Source organism: Eleutherodactylus coqui, chromosome 2, assembly GCF_035609145.1.
Source record: "Eleutherodactylus coqui strain aEleCoq1 chromosome 2, aEleCoq1.hap1, whole genome shotgun sequence".
Taxonomy (NCBI): domain Eukaryota; kingdom Metazoa; phylum Chordata; class Amphibia; order Anura; family Eleutherodactylidae; genus Eleutherodactylus; species Eleutherodactylus coqui.
In genome coordinates this window covers 134,883,417-134,905,857 of record NC_089838.1, presented here as the reverse complement: position 1 = coordinate 134,905,857, position 22,441 = coordinate 134,883,417, and the positions used below count along the sequence as shown (strand labels likewise).

Genomic DNA, 22,441 nt, shown 5'->3' with positions numbered 1-22,441 from the left:
CCTCCATCTTCCACAGGTAATGTCCTCTTCGGGCTCTTCCTCTCAGTCACCCTGGTCTTCTCCTTCTTCTGCTCACCCGATCCTCTTCCTCCTCCGGTCTTCTTCCCCTGGTCTTCTCCCTCAGGTCTTCACACTCTGTTCTTCACCTTCTGCTCTTCTCCCCTCACTTTTCTTCTGCTTTCTTTTTTCTTCACTCTTCAGCGCGCTTCTCTCGGTCCATCTTCTTCCTCTTCAACTCCCTGGCTCCTCCCCCTGTTTTCGCTTTTTTTATCCCCAGCCACTCACACTCCACCCCCCCTCCCATCATGCCTGTGTTTTCTTTTGAAAATACTTAACTCCTTCCCCCCTCGTTAACCCTGTCATGTCCGCCTTCACCTATCGCCCTGCGGGCTTCGATTTCGGCCTCAACAGGTATCCCTTTATGTTTCAAAGGAGTGATATGCATACAATCAAGGAGATAAAAGAAAAACAACATAACATTGGTATGTATGAGGTACAGTATGGGGGCAGATGTCCAAAATACAGATTAGGTAACCTATTTCTCATATAAAATTGTCTTATTTATGCAAGAAATTATCGGGTCATTGAAACAGCAGCAGGCACCACTGCTGTGTGAGGTGTATACATGTGGCTATGATCAAATATTGAAGGACTTTGAAGGATACATTAATAATTTTAGAGAGCTTGTCTCTTAAAAGCAAAATGGAAGGGGTCAACCAGATAGAATGTCCAATAATGGGGGCAATGAGATCAGACACCTTTCTCCAAAATGCTTGAGCAGTGGAACAGGCGCAACAGATATAGAGGTGAGTGCCCATATCCTCACAGACTTTAAAACACACGTCTGAGACTTCAGAGTATATAGATTGCAGTCTAACAGGTACTATATAAGTACAATGAAACACTTTCATTGAAATCTCAGGCAATAAGACTTGCCAGCTGTTTTTACTTATAGACTTTCAGCAGTGATGCCATCTTTCCAAAGATAATGTGATATCCATATCTCTCCCCCATTTAAGCATATAAGGAAGTTGAGAATTCACAAATGTACCGTCCAATATAGTATATATGTGGGATAAGGTAACAGGGAAAGTTGGATGCAATTTACAAATTAATTTTGAGAGACTTCGGGTTACTTTACACGGGACGACTATCAGGTTCATAAACACCCAAAACACCCAGTCATTCCAAATCTTATTGCTCCAGTGTGTTCACACGGGGGCTACAGTTGTTCAGTAAATGGAGGCAGAGCGTGCTGGACATCAGTTTCGGACATGGGGATTGTCCAGCAACATGTATCATGTGTCCACTGGATAGGTAATTAATAAATGTATGATCACTGCAGATCCAACCATTGGTACCCCCACCAATGGTTGATATTTTCTCTGTTCATCTACTGCACATACAATAACTATTTTCTTTTTTCTGATGTCAGACAAATGAGCTAACACCTTACCTCTATCTTTTCATTAGTCCTTACTTTGCTTATGAAATGACAAGTTAATTGTCATTATTATTATTATTATCATTAATCAGTCTGTAACCCATTAACAGACTTCATGGCAACACTGGGAAATTTGATTTTACTATAGCTTCACTGCCTTAGCCGTCAATCAAATCTGCTAGGAAAAGCATATCAAAGAAATGCACAAAAGTTGCATATTTGTGAAGCCACTTGTGATTTTAAACCTCAGTTAACATCCCAGTAGCCGCAGAATGGTGATATGCTGCCAAAAATCCTAAAATTAATACCTGCTGTAAAAAAGAACACAATTAACTAAAGAGATATCTTTCTGATTACAGGTTAAGGGTGGCTTAACTATTATCATCCGAATAATCGCTTCAAAGAGAGAATGTAAATGACAGTAGTTCTATGTAAACAACCACAAACAGAAAATTTGCTCACTAGTTGCCAGTCATTTCAGATCAGCTCACCTAAAAAATTGTTGCTGATGGAGCAAATGTTGCCTGGTATAAAGTCACAGTCATTTGTCTTTGAACGACTTGCAAAAGAATTTGCATGGCGATATCCCTCACAAATTATATGTCTTTACAAAGGTAATGAACAATAAGTGCTCAGTGTGAAAGTTTTTAAATGCCGGTCATTCGTACATTCCAGTAACTTTTCTGAGTAAATATCTGAATGATAGTTTCTCAGTGTATTCAAACATTTTGATGTAATTTTAAGTTCAAGAAACTTCAAAAGAGGAACTTTACTATGAAAATACCAAAAGGCATTCACTTTTGCTAACCTCCCAAGCTTATCCTCTTTTACTTTTACAAGTGAACCCTTTGGACTTCTGCCTGTATGAAATGTGGTTTGATTGTTTTCTAACTCACAATTATAAGCAAACACAATTTAATTAAATTAATAACACACAAATAGTTGTACCATGCATGTGCTTTATTGAACATATTGCATAAACATCCACAGTGCAGGAAATAAAAGTACGTGAACCCATGAATTTAGTAACCTGTAGTTCCCCTTAGCAGTAATTACCTTCACCAATCATTTGCTCTAGCTGCAAAAAAAGATTTGCACAATGTTTGGGAGGAATTTTAGACCATTTCTCCTGGCAAATTTTTCAGTTAATTAATATTTCTCAGATGCCTTGTGTAAAAAAAAAAGCATCTTTCGTTTATGCTAGATTGAGTTTGTCTACAATTGTACAATTGTAACTCTGATAACAATCAAATTATACTTTAATCAATGGAGAAATCCAGGTAATTCCAAGGGGTTCACTTACTTTTTCTTGCAGGTGTAAATCAGTCAGTTTATGTAGTGTTTATGTAATGCCTTTTCACGTTTCCATATAAATCCAGGATGGATGCATTCAGTAATCTGCATAAAGATGAGGGGCCCCTATAGCAAAAATTTATTGCACCCCCCTTGTGCTGCTGGTTAACACTACCACACCTTTAACAATGTGGGACAGGAGAACTTGACATTTGTTTGCTTTCTATCTCTTTCTCACGAGGGGTAATTATGTATAGTTGTGAAGTAGCTCTATTGCTTGTACTCTATTATGTGTTACAGATCTCCGCATCTTCCAGTTCTGGCCAAAAACAGAGGACCATTTCACCTCTCATGCTCTTTAACACTACTTAAGACAATATGATGAATAATTCTAATTTTGTCAATACATTACAAGTCTTTAATATGTGATTCTAAGATTACCTTTTCACTTGCAGAAATAACTAAAGATTTAAACGTTAATAACGAGGCATTTTAGTGCCAAAACCTTTCAATATCAAGGAAATTGAAGATGGATTTTGAGGAAAGACACATTGAAATGCAGAGACTTGGGATTGTTAATTACAGTGTATTCCATTACATGATTATAGTAAATCAGCCTATTGGAGTACTTTATATACCATTTTTGGGAATAGAGGTATAACAAATGAACATTGTACTATCAGGTTGACTATACTATTTGTCAAGTCAAGAAATGATGCTCTCCTTCATTAGTTCCTCAAGATTTTTACAATCAGCATGGGTAAATTAGATCTAGCTAAGAAAATACAGATTTTTTATATTGAAAAATAAGCAAATAAGCAGAAAAACATTTTTGTCAATCTCCCATTTTAAATTCAATGTTCAATAGGAACAGTACTTGCAATACTCATCCGAACCATTTCAAAGTGTACGGTGTTCTCTGCTTCAGCTCCATACAGACACTGACAGCGGTCTAGAAAATAGCCGATTGTCAGGGATCCTAAGTGGCGAACCCCAGGCAATCAAAGGATAGGTCATCAATAGTTCAAAGCCGGACAACTCCTTTAGGTCTCTTTCACACGACCGTATGTATTTTAACACTTGGTCGATCAAGGCTAAAAACCGCATGAAAGGAGAAGTTTTTTTTCTTAGCTGGAGCACTGGAGTACCATTGGAGCAAATTTTGACTGGAAATCAGCCGCAGACCCGCAACTGATTTCATACTATGCGGTGCTCCATTTCACCACGTAGACTTCCTGCTGTCAGTGCTCCCAAGCTTCTGGTTTCCCAGCGGCCTGTAGTGGCCTCACTTGACCAGCGGCACTGCACTTGATCAGGCTGCTGGGAACCGTAAGCCATGGAGTGCTGAAAGTGGGAAGCTTTTGGAGGAGGTGAGGGGGAGCGCTGCATAGTATGAAATCCGTTGCGGATACGTGGCTGATTTCCAGTCAAAATCCACACCAATGGTGGGGATTTTGACTGTGTTTTGAAAGCTAAAATACTGTGTAATTTTCCATTCTGCAGCATTTCCACCATGTGTAAGCATACCCTAAATCAGCTTGAGGAATGCTTTAACGTGTAGTAGTAATAGTGATGCCTATATTGGCCTCAGTGGTAATACTATTACGACTGGTGATGATATAGGGGATCTTATTACTAATGGTGTACCCTACATGTTATCCCACAGTGGTCTCAGTAGCAATAGTACCCCCCCCCTAAACCCATATACCTACCTCCTCCTTGTAGTCTAAGCGCTGCTGCTCCTCTTCTTAATGCTGCTGCAGGCAGAAGTGTGTGTGCCTAGATGCCTCCTTCCTTCTCCTCTCCTCCTTCGGAACCAAAGAGGAGATATCAGGGGAAGAGGATCCTGGGTGCACACATTGCCGTCAGTATGTGCACCCATAACAGCACCGTTGAGTGACTACCAGCTGAGGAGCTGTGGCACCCTGGCTGGTAATCACATTAATGGTGACCAACCATTGGCGCGCATGCCCACAAAGAGGGCTCTGAGTGCCCCCTCTGGCATGTTTGACATAGGTTCGCCACCACAGGGCAAGGGGATAATTAGCTGATATCAGAAATAAGAGCAAGGAAGTGAACAGCAGAATATAAGACTACCCTAACATGGATAATATGCTAAAAAAAATTTACAGGCAGGCAAAGGATGTGAAAGTGGGGGTACAAGATGAGTGATATCAGAGGGCATCCAGAGGGGACATCCTTTATTTCACTCCATTGAGCTCAGTAATTTGTGATTTTATAATACAAAGTTCCAAGTCCTTCATGTGCCCTTGTGTGCTTTCTCCATATGTCATCATATTATATATAATATTTTCTAAATGGAATCCAAAAGAAAAAAAAACACCTAAGTGTGAAATTAGAAGTATATGGAATTATATTAGTGCCTAATACACTTCTATAGGCACTATACAAATTGGATGGTTGACAGAGCCATAGTACAGCAGTTTGCATGGGGCCCTCGAGGTTACTCTTTGTTTCAGACTTTTGAATATTTGATTAATTCCCTCTCTAGTAAATTGACTATAGGTCATCACCTAACTTCTTTGTGGTTTCATAGTTTCTGACGTGTCATTGAGTTTTATACAGAATTTCCTTTATTCTGACTAATGTGCAAGGTCTTTATCTAGGTGTGAATTACTTCAGAAAGTGCCAAACTCATCAGTGCATTCGTTTTTCCATATTGCGTTTCTCCTTTAAAAATAGAAAAATGATACTTTCTCTTTCAAATTTAAGTCAGTACTTTGTCATTACATAAAATATCTTGGAATTGTGTATGTAAATGTTAATGGAGAAAATTAAGAGTCACAATGTCAGTTACATTGTCAAGCTATTAAAAAAATGGAAATTTCTTTATTATCAAATATCTTAGGTGATATATAATTCAAAGTACCACTATTTACTAATAACAGCAAGGTAGAAGGAAATTATTTTACTTATTATTCCAGTCAATGGAGAAAAGATTAGACCACTGATGCAAAATAATGCATCAATTGTGCAATCCTATAAGCGCCCCAAGACGTATGATTAAGAAAATGATGTGGTGAATTCACTCTAACACTGGTTGGCCATAAATGCAATAATGAAAATTAATGATCCAACTATTAACATTTGCTATGATTCTTATGGAACTAAGAGAATCGATTCAGGTGTTGTAAAATGTTCCCAGTAAGCTGTAATTATATATTGTAGCAATAGTAGCACTAAAACATATATCCTATGAGAAAATGCATTTGTATATAATTGATATTTGTAATAGCTGTACTGATTTTCCATGAGTTGCACTGTGGTATTGAGTTAGAGCAGAGGTTCCCAAAGTGGTCTATATAAGCGGACTCCATATCGGCAGGTCATCATCAACATTTAGGCGTTCTGTAAATGACATAATACACCTTTCACAAATTGTGTACATAATACTTATTATAGACATAGAAATTACTTACCCCTGATATTTCATAAAATTGTTTATGCATAGTTCACGCAAAACTTCCTGGGCTCTGGCGATAGATAAACAGACCTGCGCAGTAGCTAATTTACCTATAAGGTTTCTACTGCGCATCGTTTCCATGAGATCCGCCAGAGCTCTAGAAGTTTTGAACTATATCTATCTGCATTGTGGTGTTCTATGTTCATGTGCAGGTTTTTACAAGTTTTCATACCGGCAGCAATGCAGCACGCGTGTACCTGTTGCTTATCCTGCATTACAGACTACCGCGATAGCTTTTCCATCGTCACACCTCGTGGAGAGGGGTTATAGCGCGGTCGCCAATTTTCTTACGAAAAAAAGAAATCAATTGCAAATCACTGGATGTGGAGATTTGAGACCATACCTCACTGATTTGAAGCCAAATATTGAACAATTGCTATCTGAACATCAGGCTCCTCCCTCCCATTTGCAGCATTATTTGTGTATTAATTTTATGCAAGAATTTTACTAGGTTATATTTTTTTTCATCCCAAATCCAAATATTTACTTTGTCTTTTCAATAAAGATGTGAATAAAAATTGTACATGTTTTTCTTTTTTTTATAATTGCCCACTCTACAAAAGCCCTATCTAAGTGAGCAGCGCTGTGTCAGCTGGGAAAAACCCATTTGACTTTAATAAGTTAAGGCAGGGGGTCTACGGAAAGCAAAAAAATCGGTAAGTGGTCTATGGGACAAAAAAGTTTAGGAATCTCTGAGTTAGAGTCACTCTGATAACAATATTTTATTGTTTAGAGTTCCCTAACTACTTTTGTCTCTGTTTAGAATATCACTAATATGTTTCATTAGGATTTTCAGAATTTTTGATGGCAAAAAAGTAGTCTGGAGCACTAGCCTATATTTAAAAATATTGGAACACTAATAAAAACTTAAAGGAGATGTCCCGAGGCAGCAAGTGGGTCTATACACTTCTGTATGGCCATAATAATGCACTTTGTAATGTACATTGTGCATTAATTATGAGCCATACAGAAGTTATAAAAAGTTTTATACTTACCTGCTCCGTTGCTGGCGTCCTCGTCTCCATGGAGCCGACTAATTTTTGGCCTCCGATGGCCAAATTAGCCGCGCTTGCGCAGTCCGGGTCTTCAGCTTTCTTCTATGGAGCCGCTCGTGCCAGAGAGGGGCTCCGTGTAGCTCCGCCCCGTCACGTGCCGATTCCAGCCAATCAGGAGGCTGGAATCGGCAGTGGACCGCACAGAAGAGCTGCGGTCCACGAAGGTAGAAGATCCCGGCGGCCATCTTCAGCGGTAAGTATTGAAGTCACCGGACCGCCGGGATTCAGGTAAGCGCTGTGCGGGTGGTTTTTTTAACCCCTGCATCGGGGTTGTCTCGCGCCGAACGGGGGGGGGGGGGTTAAAAAAAAAAAAACCCGTTTCGGCGCGGGACATCTCCTTTAACATACTCAATTGATGCTGCTTCCTAATAAGTTATGAAACGTAGTTTCACAGTAGAAAGTTACTTTAATCGTAAGTGTTGTTTTCACTATGCATACAAGTAAAAGGGCCTTGTGTGGCACAAAGTGTTAAGGCAGCAGAACTGCAGTCCTAAGTTCTCACTTACGACCTGAAGGTTGCAGGTTCAATGGTTGCCTTCCATCCTTCCGAAGTCGGTAAAATGAGTACCCAGCTTGCTGAGGGGGAAAAGATGATTGGGGAAGGCAATGGCAAAAACATGCTGCCAAGAAAACGCCACAATGTGACATTACCCTAGGAGTCAGTCATATCTTGGTGCTTGCACCAGGGGACTTTACCTATACAAGTAAAAATCCAATAATTTATTCTAGCATTAAGATTATCTTTATGTATTTATTTCTTCCCTAAGGCCCCTTTTACAGACAAGGGAACGATGACAGAGTTTAACACAGGCAGATAAATTGTCCTTCACCTTCTTTTTACTAGCTCCAAACAGCTCTGGCCCATTGAAGGCATGTATTCCACAAGACCTCTGAAGGTGTCCAGAAGTATTGGCACCAACACGTTAGCAGCAGATACTTTAAGTTCTGTAAGTGATGAGCTGAAGCCTCCGCAGACAGGACTTGGGAAAGTGTCCTAGAACTGGGGCCTTAAGCCACTTTACAAAAGTATATGGACGTTATAGAGGGGGTCCCCCACAAAATCTTAATATTAGTTGGCCTCTCTAACAAAAAAGGACATTAGAGGGCAATTGTCAGTCTGCAATAAACTTATTGAAACAAACAGATATGTACGCGTCATTTCTCAGCTAACACAATGAGGAGCAATTCTGAAACACAGATGACTGCTAGTGAAATATACTACTGAAATAGGGTGTAGACTAAAAAAACAATGGCCATAAATGAGCACTTTAAGAAAAAAAAATACCCAAGTGACAGTGTAAGAAAGTGCAAAGCTTTAAACCCATTTAGTATAGTTTTATAGACCTATTAATTTTCCCCATAGGTTTTTACACGTTTTATGGACATTTGGAGATGTCTCTTTCACTTTGTTGGCAGTATTGTTTATGGGGACACTCTGCTGGCACTGATAGTTGTATCAGTAGTGACGTGCGTGATGTCATTATGAGTGGATTCTATTTGTATACTCTATAAGGGCATTTTGTATTTGTACAGTATGACAGCATTATTGATGTACTGGTGGCATAATGTATGGGCACTGTATGATGACATTATGTAATTACAATGTCGCTGACTATGTCTATAATATCTGTATTTCATTTATATATGTGAACCCGCCACATAAGTACAGCCATACTTGAGAATAATCCTTGGATAAGATCTTCTGTACATCCCTTTTTGCTACTGACAGAGATATTCAAAGTTAAAATTGGTCTATTGTAACGCATAAACTGAAACCATTGCATCCTTTTTAATTGTCTTAGCTACCTGAGTTCCACACATAGTAAGACAATATCTATTTATGTACTTCCTTCTCCAGTATAAGACAAGTTATGTAATAAATGCCACAGATACAGAGAATGAAAAGACTGTTTTGCTCTGGGAATCCCACAGGAAGTCCAATTACATCTGGAATTAGTTAATAGTTATAAGTTTCAGTCTTTCCTGAACGAAACATGTTTCTGAGAGGTACACAAGAATATGCTAAAATGATCCTACTCTCTGTTATATTTGACAAGTATCACGTTCCTTGGTTCCCATTTCTGTTCCCTGTGAATCTGACCTTCAAACCAATTTGCTGAATCTACATTCCCTACAGTAAATATATCTACTGTATATAAGTAGCCTATGCAGCTACAGTTGCCTTGGGAAGGCATGTATTTGTAATAAAAGTGATAAATGGTGAATGGCTTAAATGGTAAAATAAATTAATAATAGAATGTAATTATGAGATTCACCTTAGCATTGGGATTGTTCTGATAATAATAATGCGGGTACCCTCAGCCCATGCGCAATGACATCAATTGAGGCCATCCGCGCGGATTCTATGGCAGGATAGAGCTTCCTGCAATTTTTCTTTTGCTGTGGAATAAGCAATTTGTATCCGTGACTGTGAACGAAAAATTGAAAATGCATGGCTTTCAATGCCCGCGTTTTACTGCGGATTGTCCGTTGAATCCGCAATACAAATCCGCTCTTGTGAGCCCGGCCTAAGAGTATGCTTAACTGTAATGTGAGTGGGGTATAGTAACAATCTTTTATTAATCACGCAGATCAGAAACACACTCCAACTGTAGAACAAGTAGTAGTATCACGTAATGTTTCAACCAGGCAACGGCAGTCGCCCATACACAGTGCGAAAGTAACATGAGTGTTGTCTATTAAGTTGTCCACAACTGGCAGATGAATATGTGTTCCTCTGGTGTTGGCTCGAGCTTGCGTGCATTTAAGTCACTACCTGTGCACAAAACTGGCCTTTTCCAGGGGGTATAATGTAGGTAATGTGTCTTTGGACGTCTATTGGGGATACCCCCGGGCTCCCATAGTGGAAGTTACACTTCCACTTTCACTTTTTAATACACAGCGCTCATTGAGCGCTGTGTACTCGGGGAAGGAGAAGGCAGAAAGGGTTAAAAAACTACTAACTACTAACAGCTGACAACCCGTCCTGCTTCTGATTGATTACAGAAGCAGGAAGCTTTAATCTCCACCGTAATTTTACATACGGCTGGGCTTAAAGCCCGGACTAAGCACCGTATATTTATAGTGCTTGGTCCTTAATGGGTTGAACTTCATTAACTTTTGGTTGACATTTTGGAGTCTTTGAAACCAATTACTACTTTCCCATACAGTTGTCGTTTCAATAATAAGCATAATATTTTCCCATTAAAATCAATGAGAACTGTGCCTGCAAATTAACAACACTAATGCTGCTTTGACTGATTACTACTGTTCACAAGGGCAGCACTGATTAATCAAAGTAGGTGTAGTCTCAGGCTAATCATGCATACTAAAGGCCCATTTACATTGGACGAATGTTGGACAAACGATGCCCGACACTCGTCCCTTTGTGTTCTCACTCCCGTGCTGCTGCAGAGGAGCGGGCATTGCTGACTCGCTCACAGAGTGGCCAGCAGGGGCCCGGGATTTCACTCCTCACTCTCCCCTGCTTCTTGCCATTCACTTTAGCAGCGGACATTCATTACTTAACGGCTGCTGTTTACACTGAACAATCATCGTTCAGGATTTTTTTTTAAACTCTTTTTTATTGGCATTTCAAGAAAAATATACATGAGTAGGCTGTACTTGTTAAACAAAATTTTGACCACATAGCACACATTTCTATTACAGAGGCGTTTACGCCCATAGCAATCAACGTTAGTTATCCACCTTAATACTTTCTGTGTGTAGAACAATGTCAAACTCATATATACATCTTCCATTTTTTATTTATTCCCTTTACACCCCCTACCCCCCTCACCTAAACATCCCAAATCTTAATACCCTGTTATAAAAACTGAAATATAATTTGTCCTCCCATGTCTTGTATCAATTTTTGGGCCCCAACCCATTTTTTAATCTTAGGACAATGCCAGATACCATGTAGGAAATCAGAGTTGGATCGGCAGCATCTGGGACAAGCCTGTAATCTGGGTGGTCCGTTGGGATTCTGAGGTTTGTCAAAACCATATATTGCCCTGTGAATTAGCTTAAAGTATGTTTCTCGCCAACGTTCATGTGATACTGCTTGCCTCACCGAGTTCCAACTTTTAATTATTCCCACAGGTAGATCCGGATCCTGAAGATCTCGCCCCCATTTTTTGAATAACCTGTAGCTATTTTCTTGCATCCACCCCTCTCTAAGTCTGGTATACCGGTGTGAGATGGAGTGTTTACATGAAAGATTTTTAACCAAACTATCAATAGGGTTAAGTGCTGATTCTCTGGATATGTTAGTTAGTCTTTCCTGTAGAAAATTCCATACTTGGGCGAATGGTAGGAAATGGGATGTGGAATGGTCATATTTCTCACACAGTTCTCTAAAAGTCTTGTATCTAGGGGTCTATCGTTCAGTATTTTAAGTTGCATAAAATCCTGAACGATGATCATTCAGTGTAAACAGCAGCCGTTCAGTACTGAACGGCCGCTGCTAAAGTGAATGGAAAGGAGCGGAGGAGAGCAGGGAGTTAAATCTTCTCCAGCCACCCTGGCCCCCTGCTTGCCACTCTGTGTGCGAGCCAGTAATACTCACTTCTTTGCAACAACACGGAAGCGAGTCCACACAGGGACAAGTGTCAGGCATCGTTTGCCCAACATTCGTCCAGTGTAAATGAGCCTAAATACAAAGTCAGCCTCAGGTGGTCAAAGAAACTGGTGTGGCCATCTTTATTTGTCCAGGCCCAGAGGGTCACCTTAAAGGGTCTGTCCAGAGCTAGAAAAACAGGACTGCTTTCTTCCGAACACAGCACCACCCTTGTCAATAGGGTTGTGTGTGGTATTGCAGCTTAACTCCATTGAAGTGAATGGCAGCTGAGTTGCAATGCTATACACAACTCACAGACAAGGATGGTGCCGTGTTTGGAAGAAAGCAGCCATGTTTTTCTAAAGCTAGACAACGCCTTCAAGTTTGCTTTTCCAAGCTGCCATAGGAGGATGGAAGGAGAATTAGTGTTTTTTTCAGCCTTTAGTTATCAATTTCCTTGAAACAAGCAAAATTTTAGTAACAGCTAATCTTATCCATCTGTCGATATTTCTGCATTGCGTAAAACACAAACTTTCACTACTAACTACAAATCTATTTTAAAAATGATTAAAACTATTTCTAATATGTTTGCCCAATATCTACTATACTATAGCATATTATACTATGCTACTTCTATTTCTTCTAAAATAAATGCATATTATATCATTTCAATGAAACATTTATATTTATTGTATATTAAACCATTAAGCTTTCTAAGGATTTCTTGATTTCTCAAAGGTCTTTGCTCATAAGATGGACATAACTCCTGTGTAATAGAGAGGAAACTCAATGTTCACAGCTCAAAAACCCCAGAAACCAACTACTAATAGAAAAAAGAAACAAGAAGCGCCACCACAACGCCTATCTAACAGCATCTCCTGTGAATTCTGTGAAACATGACTAATGACGTGTTACAAAAGATTTTGTGGGGTATATATACCTGTTGTCTTCTACTTGAAAGACATTCGATTTTTTTCAAGAAGGTTCACCTAGACCTTATAGAAATACACTAATTTCACCGGCTTCATCCTGAGAGATCATGAAATATTTCAAGATAGTCCTGCTTCATTGTGCTGTCCTTTGCTACATTGGACAAATCAATGGATACAATATTGACCTTAAGATTGCACGCAATGACATTGAAAACCTGAAAAAATATTTGGTAAGTACAACCAGAATAGAGATTCGTAAAAGCCATTCAGACTATAAGATTGATCAATGTTAACGACTGATTGTTTTTTTCTGTACAATTGCAGACTCATATTTAGGATTGTATGGATGTATTCATTATTATTTATCATATTTAGCTAGCTGTGTACTTATTTTATTAGGATCTAGTTACTTAGGAGATATTTATCCCATCGATTTTCAGGCCGGAGGTATTTTTACTCCTTGATGTTAATAATAGTGTTTAAAGTATCATTGCTGCACTGGAACATATTAATTTGTAAATATGGACGAACATTTACAAGCAGCAGCATTGTGCAGGATGCAGTGGCAGTTTGTAACAACACTTCAACAATAGTAGAGCATGCCCTCTAATGTATAATTATGCGGTACATTTATCCCTTTTCTCCTTAATAAGGCTAGTTTCACACAAGCTTCTTATAGGCGCATTCATCATACAGACGAGCGTCTCCTGATCCAACTGTGGGTCTATTGACCCGAACTCAGAACATCACAGGTTCATATAAAGCTCTGAGCTTGGGTCAGTATACCTCCTCTAGGATCAGGACACTCGTCTGTATTAACAGAAATGCAGCGGCAATACAATCATGTGAAACTAGCTGAAAAGCACTTTTAAGGCCGCTTTTACATAGCAGTATTTTGATTAGTATTTTTCAGTGATATTTGTAAACAAAAATCAGGAGTGCCACATAGACAGAAAACATACAGGCGTAAAGTAGCTAAATGTACACAATTGTGTTGCAAACCAATGGGAACAGAAAATACTTATACAATGTAGAATTGTATGCATTTAGAATTGTATGGAGTATACAAAGTATGCTGTTTTAGGTGTTATGTTATGGCACAATATAACATAGTTGTAAATGCATTTGCACCAGTTTTATGGCATAGGTACGCTGAAAGTAATGTCAGTACGAACACCATCGTTGTCAAAGTTCACGCCTACACTTTTTTTGACACTTAGGAAGCCACAGAAAAAGTGGGTATGGCTCGTAGGTTGCTTACTATTTCCATTTTCTGCTCAGAAAAGGGCTGGTGAGATATGTCTGGTGCGTGGTAATGCTTATAGAGGGGGTGAAAGAAATTCGGAAAAGTTTTGTACAAATTTAGAATTAGTAAGGGCCCATTAAGACAGACAGTATTATTGCTGTCCATTGCATTATGGCCAATTAGGCCATCCATAGGAGCATTTTTTCATTCAGACCACTAGTCTACATTAAAATAATTAATGGAACATAATTGGATATGCAGTGTCCACTATCCGCGTACATGTGTCAGTGTTGTGCTTAAGGGTGCATTCACACAAGCGTGTGTGCATGCGTACAATCGTGCGCACATAACCCCGCATCTAATAAAACCATTGGTTCCCTATGGTGTATTCACATGCAAACGCACATACCTGCAAAACATAGGACATGCATGCATTATAGGTCCGTGGTGCTTGTCAATATTCCCCATGGGGAGTCCCCTTGTCACTGAACAGTGTGCGCAGGTTTTGTGCGCACCTATGTATGCACATGCTCGTGTGAATGCACCCTAAGAATCTTGAACGCAACTGACACTCAGCTGTATGCATATGGCCTTAAGGTTACTATTTCTGTCTTAGATGTTAGACCAGCAAAATTATGGATACTTTCTTCCTTTTTTTATACAACGCCCACTTCCTGCACTAATGTTAATGCTATAATTATATCATTTGCTGCTGACAATAACAATTCTTCTGATTTTCACAACAGAAATCAAAAGACACAAATGACACTGAGGACAATGACATTTTTTCAAAGATACTGGATGACTGGAAAGAGGTATGCACATAAGACCATTTTTGTAAGCCCACCGATATCTGTATTACATCTGATACATTTATAAATGTATTCTATTTAGTTTATGTATTGTACTATGATGCTGAAATCATTACGTGATAGCTAACTCTGTGTGCATTCTGCAATATTTTACTCCAATAGTAGGGTTACATTCTGGTCAAATACCATGCAAGCTCAAAACTAATAATTGTAAAACGCTTGAATATAAAGCAAATTTGATAGTATATAAAAATGCTGGGTATAAGCTATGCCAGTTCTGGCATGATGTAATTTAATCCTACTGTGTTTACAGATGTCAAAATATAAAACTGTACCCTATGATCAGGCTTATATATATATATATATATATATATATATATATATGAACTGCATTTATAGACCTTGTATGAAACACAATGAAGACTAGAGGCTCATTTCACACCTTGATCTTTCAAACCACCAATTAACACATTATGTGCATTGAAAAATCATAGCCAAGAGTCTGATTGACACTTCCATCCAAGAGAGGAACACCAGAGTTGCAACAGTATTGCCGAGAGGTGGGGACAGCAATGATTGGGGTAAATGCCTCTACTAGAGACATTTAAATGAAACCATTTGTGCTGCCAACAACAGTGATTTTTAGGATAGCACAATTGCTGAAGGTCGACAATAATTGCTGGATGACCTCATTCTTTATTTACGCTGGCTAATTATCATTATGAATGCTTAAAAAGAAACGAATCGTGATGATAGTTGGCTAATATATACAGGTCGTAGGGTTCAATAGCTGAATATGGCATAGTAGGCAAAAATATTTATTGACCCATTTGAGGTTGTGTTGGATGTTTATTGTGTAGAACACTTTTCTTAGTAATGATAGTTTTGCCAGCTAGAGCCAACAAACTATTTCCCTAGTGGGTGTTTGACTATACTGCATAGCTTTCTTTATTATTGTTACTTCAGATATTGAAGTTTATTGATTTCATTTATTTCAACCTTTCAGGAAGGTGAAAAGAAACTGTTATTGAGCCAGATTGTTCCTATGTACCTTAAGATGCTTGAATCCATGAAAGGAGCAGAAGTAAAAGACAGTATTACTAATCTGACACAGATGCTTCACACATCACATACGGACTATTTGGAGAAAACTGAGCAAAAAGTAAAAAGTCTGAATGAACTGAAAAAAATGCAGGTAAGATAAATAGTGAATATGAGAAAGTGTAATTGTTTAATTTTTCCTAGCCATCAATTCAATCATACCTCCAATAATTTAGTCAATCCCAATATATAAGCTTTAGGAATTAGCCACGTTAAGAATTAAAGGTGAACTGCCAGAACTAGTATATGGAAGGCTCTTTAATGTATGTGAAGAACATGACTGTTTTAGGGTGGCTTCATACATAGCCTAAATGTTGCAGAATTTCCGCAGTGGATTTTGCTACGGAAATCCCAAAGCATTTACAGCATAAGGGCACGGTCACACGAGCGTAGGCGTATTTACGTTCGCACGTGCGCAGCGTTTAATCGCCGGAAAGAACGTTTTTTGGCGATCATGACCAGAGCTAGAAAGCGTATTATCGTTTGTTCCTACTTTGCAAACTATCTTTTTGGCCATCGAATATGCCATCGAATATGCGTTGGCACGTATTTCGGTCGCATATGTTCCGTTTTTTTTCGGGTTGCCGTTTTTACGCGCCGTAAAATCGCTCGTGCGAACGAATACATTGGAAACCAACGCCGCAGATGGTCACGTTTATACGATTGGGCGCAAAAACGCGCCGTTTATGCAATCGTGTGACCGCGCCCTAAGGCATACAAGCCATTTGTGGAAAATTTCTGCAACAAATCCACAATGTTCTAGAAAAATGTTGTGGATTCTAAATCCACGGCATTCCTATTTATTCTAAAGTCGTTCATGTCCACAACTTTGTTTTCAACACATATCACATGTGCATTCCTTCTATGTCTTGCATTCTGACGTTATTCGGTTCGTTTTTTATTAATTATACTCTGAATTCTTTCTGTACCATGGCTAAGACCTTGTTGACTTCAGCATCAGAGGCTCCATTTGGAGCCACTGTTACTGATTTCTGTGCATATAGTGCTATTTTATTCATTAAATTCCAGTATGCATAATACCGCCAAACCCATTATAGCCAATGCTTCCATTTAGCACAATTCAGGTCCAGCACTTTTTGCCACTGTTCAGCATTTAGGACAGAGCCAAACAATGAAGAAAGACAGCACTAGTCAGCGCTGGTGTGAACGAGCCCTAAGAAAAATAGTTTTGCAGTCGTTTAATAGCACACCAACCTAAATTCTTGAAACAGATGACACTTATAGTTTATAAGGATTACAAGAAGCATAAAAAATGTAACAGAAAGACAGGAAATAGCACAAATGCAAGGTACAACATCTAAGTAACAATGATGCTAGAAGATCTTTTCCTTTCTGACCATAATATTGAGTTAGAGAGACCTACCATACAATATATCTAAAAGCAGCAGATTCCGCATATTCGTATTAAAATATGTTGTGTTTACATAAAGCAAGAGTATAGTTTGTATATAGATATTATTGTGTAGGATAGTCTGTGATATCACGAATGGTGGAAAACATTTACATTATGTGAAAAACTTTAACATAAATATGGCCTACTCTTCATGGTACAAATTTTTACAACTATTTTTTCTCCTTAAAATAGATATCAGACATAAAAATTCAGCGTGCCGCCATCAAAGAATTACTGCGCGTTCTCCGAGATGTTTCTACTCTTCAAGCTCCACAAAAATCAAACAAATGCAAAAGAGAAAATGTACGAAGAAGAAGAGGATGTTAATCAACGGGTCTCTAACAAATAGTACTACCATAATGAATGCTAGCTACAGGAAATAGAATATAGTCATATTTATAATATTTATCTATTTTAAAATATAATGTATTTTTTATTCAAAGGAAATCTAATTTATTTTAACTTATTTGCTGCTATCAGAAAATAAAAATTCTATTGTTTACAACACAAGTCTCTTATGTCTTGAATACATTTACTTATAGCATGAGCATCAGTCTGCTTACATTTATGACAGATTTATCTATGTAGCAACGTTAGCATAAATGAATGAAGTAAAATGGCATCTGGATCAAACCCTATTTTAATGGAACCATTGCAGCACACAATGCATACTGATATGTCAATGCGCTATATCATTGTGTTGAACAGCAGAACATGGCAATACTTATTAGTCGGTGCTCGGATAGGATCCCCCTCCTTCAATACTGTATAAATAAAAATCTAGCACTCAAAAAGATTAATCTTTTGGTTCATTGGTAATCCATATAAGGATGGCTGCACATGACCGGATTTGCATTGCAGAATCCATAGCGGGTGCCTGCCTCCAGGTTCCGAAGCAAATACCTCTCATAGCATGCTATGGAAAAGCACTTTTTCCTGCACGCGAGCGTAAACCATATTGTGTTTTCCACTCATGGAGGAAAAATTGCAGCATGCTCTATTTTTGCGTGGATTCCACGCGGACGGCTTCTATTGAGGTCAATGGAAGCCGTCCGACCCACGGACCATCTGCAGTACAGAAGAGAAGATACAATGACAGGTACGTGCGGACTCAGGCAGCATGAAACTTATGATAGATTGCCTTGGGTCTGTTTCATATAAGCGAATTGGTAAACGTCTGCAATATGGATACACAAAATTCTTACATGTTGCAAATAGAATTTAGATTTCAAGGGCTCAGCTATCAACAGCGGTCCCTGGGGTGAATGCAGTGAAGGTGCACATGCGTGTCTTTCTATGCCCCAAGCTTTGGGACGCTCAGGGGCTGCTTTGACTTAGGGCTTATTCAGACTGCCGCAGGCACAACTAAACTCACCGGCATGGAGCGTAGTGGCGCTTGAACGAGGAAAATTCCTTCCCCTTCACTGGCAGATCAAACTCTGTGCCAGAGTGCAGGAATTTGAAAATAATCATGGAAAGACAGGGGCTACTTGATCTTGCCCACACATGATATTCACTATGTGCGGGGAAGATAGGCCAGGTCCTATCACTTCCCGGCTGTACAAATCACGGCCGGGAAAAGAAGTGGTGAAAATGAAACCACTGAAATCCCATAGAGATCAGTGGTTTCGTTTTGTCCCGTTTTACTGCCATATTTATTACGGTCGCATAAGGGGACAAAGCCACGCTTTTCTGAATCCTCCCTGAGGGTATTCTAACACAAAGCTTTTATTGTTTAAAACAAAAACAAAACAAACCATACATATTTGATGGAGGATTATGAGCACAATCCAAAAGTGTGTTTAAAAGGAATATAAAGGAAGGACGTAGGCCTTAGTCACACGGGCATTTTTTCACGCGATTTGCGGATCGCATGATGGATGCGCATCCGCAAATCGCGTGACCGGGGCCCAAAAATCGCCCGAAAATCTGCTCCTAGCCGCGTTTCATTAGAAACGGGCCGGAGCTGTCCAGCGCATTGCATTCAATGGAGCCGGCAATACAGCCGGCTCCATTGAAAGCAATGCGCTGCGGGCGTGCGGGGGATGAATTGTTGGGAAGGGCTTAAATATATAAGCCCTTCCCTGCAATTCATCCAGAAATGAATTCATGAATGGGTGTGAGTGAGACCTGCCTCTGATTGGCTCAGCGCTGAGCCAATCAGGGGCAGCTTTGAGTCACACCCCCTTCACACCCACTGCAGGCCGGCCGCGCTGAACTCCGGCTGCCGGGACAAGGTGAGTATATATATTTTTTTTATTTTAACACATTTCTGGATGAATTGCAGGGAAGGGCTTATATATTTAAGCCCTTCCCGACAATTCATCCAGCGCTGTCCGGCAGCCCATTGCTTTCAATGGAGCCGGCTGCATTGCCGGCTCCATTGAATTCAATGGGCAAACATCGTTCTTCTCTGCCACAGCTGTTACAGCTGTGGCAGAGAAGAATGATTTGTCTTCTATATGTTCTCAATGGGGTCGGCGCTGCTGCCGCCGGCCCCATTGAGCGCATATAGAGAAGAGAACAGGAATTGCAGATCTCAGATAGGTGCGATCTGCGATTTCTGTTCTATAATTTATCGGACGAGCACATAAAAAGCGCTCATGTGTCCAATACCATTGCAAAGCAATGGTTTTAAAAAAATCGCCGGACGCATGCGCATGCGCAAATCATGCAAAAAATCGCCCGTCTGACTGAGGCCTTAGACTACTTCCTGCTGGATCCACTTCTGTCCTGGCTCAAAAAACTGCCTGAAAAATTGAGACAAAAATGGCATCTTTTCTTCGTTGCAAAGCCATGTGTGAAATCACCTTTGAAGGGGTTGTGCCATGAAATTATGTTATTTGCTATTCAAAGGATGAAGGATAAGTAGCTGATTAATGGGGGGGTGGGGGTGGGGGGGGTTCAACCTCTGGCCTTTGAAGCATCCCACAATTAAAGCTGTAGCAGTCATACATGCACCTCAATAGGACTGCTGGAGATAGCCAAGACCATATCTCCGGCAGCCCCTTTGAAATTAATGGCAGGGCAGTGCGCATATACTACCACCACTGCATTCTATTCAAGATATTTCAGATCCCTGTTCTTAGGATCATGGGGATCCCAGCGATAAAATCTCCACAACCCAGCTACTTATTTTCTATCCTGTGCATAGGGGATAAATTAATTTCAGAGGTCAACCAATTTAATCCCTTGCCACCCCATTATGTACGATTATGTCATGGAAACTATACTCTTCCAATAGTTTAACATAATAGTATTTCATGGTGATTGTGCTTGCCAAGCAGCTGTGCCTGCACAATCACTGCATTACCATGGCTTTAACTGACAGCTGGGGGTCAACTGCAATGGCTGGGATCAGAGATATTCCTGGGCATTAACCCTTTAGATGCTACGATTAGTATGGGCTCCAGAATAGACGCTACTAACAGATGGAAGTGGTTCCCTATATTAATGCATTGGCCTTCAGCGATACAATCATGGAGGGTCAATGGGTTACGATTGTAACCTGAGGCCTAAGGCGAAATATACACCAAGCAACTATTGTTACAGATAATGGCTCAGAAAAGTCATTGAAGCATATAAATAACAGTCGTTCGTTTGCTTTTACACAGAGCAATGCTTGTTCATTAGTGGTTTGGTGGGATATTGTTCATAGAGGGGATGCCTATGCAAATTTGCTCACAAGTCGTTCAAATACAAATAATTGTTACTTTACACCAGACAACTTTAGATCTGCAGCTATTATTTTTCTGGCAAGCTGAAATGAAACATCTAGTGGTTTATTGCTCATCATTCAGGTGGTGTCTATGTTTACATTGAAGGGATATCGTTTGGATTCGCTCCATTGAATGATTATAGTAGCCTCTGGGGCTGATCTGTCTGGTATTACCAGACACAATGTATTATTTGAGCGATAAGATTAGATGTTCAAATCCACTACATAGGAAAAAACTTACCAGAACAACTTTTTAAGTGCACTGTTTTCCTTTTTTCTTGTGAAAAAATTCCTTTTTCAGGCAAGTATTGAGATTTACATAGTTTCTGTTCCTTATCATAGTTTTTGCTTGCAAGAGTTGCCGTGTGATGAGAAGAATGAAATGTTAGATTGTGAAATCAGGCTTCCTCAGATGTACAGTGCTTATATGAAACTAATCAAGTTCTGTTTTATATTTTTAGTAAAACTAAGACAGATTTTTAATTAAGCATGAGTGATCAGTGCAGAAGACAACGAGAATGAGAAGTAGTAGCTGGATAAGTGGAGAAAGTAGCATATTTCTCTAATCAGTTCTCAAGTTTTCAGTTTTCCTGCTCCCAACAGATCCATCTAATGACAGAATTGAGCGGTGCTGAATGGACCTCATTGGCAATAATGGGGTCTTTTTGGTGACTGGCTGGGTTTTCTGCTGTCACGTTGTGCACCTGGGACCTTTAGTTCTATGGGTTTCCAGGAGCAAACTTCCACAGGTGTGGGATGATTGAGCTGGCTTAATGTGTATTGCACCACCCAGCCAATCACCACTAGTCCGCTGCACATGAATACCAACCCGTCTTACTAGCGGGTGCTGGTCATTTATTCATTATCTCATTTCCCCTCAGAACTTTGGTTCTTGGTACCATGCATGTTCTGCTTTGGTGTAGTGTGCATACATGAGGTTCTGGGTGGGATATCCGTGTCTGTCTGTTGGTATAAATAGTGACACGTTCAGTGTCTTTTTGTAGGTGTTCAGACATTAGGTGTGAACTGCCCTGTTCAGTGCATGTGTTATTTTTTCCTTGTCTTGTGCTCCTGCCTGTTACCATCTAGGGCGAGCCAGGCCCCTAGGTTCCAGCATGGGGACATCCCTATTAGAATGGTCACCCCACTTGTAGGCAGGACTCCATTTTGGGGTTTTAGTTGTCTTGTTAGAGTAAGGACTCACAAGACAACGAGGACCCTTGACGTGAACTTGTGAGTTTACGCATTCTTGCCAAAATACAACCAATACCTCGTATGTACTAACTTATTAGATAATTCCATCTGTCTGGGTGTTGTGGAACTAGGGTAGTGATGGAAACTGTGAACCTAGGGGCTGCCCGTGACTCTTAAGTGCTGCATC

General features: G+C 39.8%; 1 protein-coding gene across 1 annotated transcript; it reads left to right on the top strand.

The window, feature by feature from the left end:
• The first annotated feature begins 12,836 nt into the window (after positions 1 to 12,836).
• Positions 12,837 to 17,810, top strand: IFNG (interferon gamma). Its single transcript, XM_066589870.1, has 4 exons — positions 12,837 to 12,999; positions 14,762 to 14,830; positions 15,834 to 16,022; positions 17,535 to 17,810. Exons 1-4 carry the CDS (start codon positions 12,877 to 12,879, stop codon positions 17,667 to 17,669), a joined length of 516 nt encoding a protein of 171 aa, XP_066445967.1. The 5' UTR covers positions 12,837 to 12,876; the 3' UTR covers positions 17,670 to 17,810.
• The last annotated feature ends 4,631 nt before the right edge of the window (positions 17,811 to 22,441 follow it).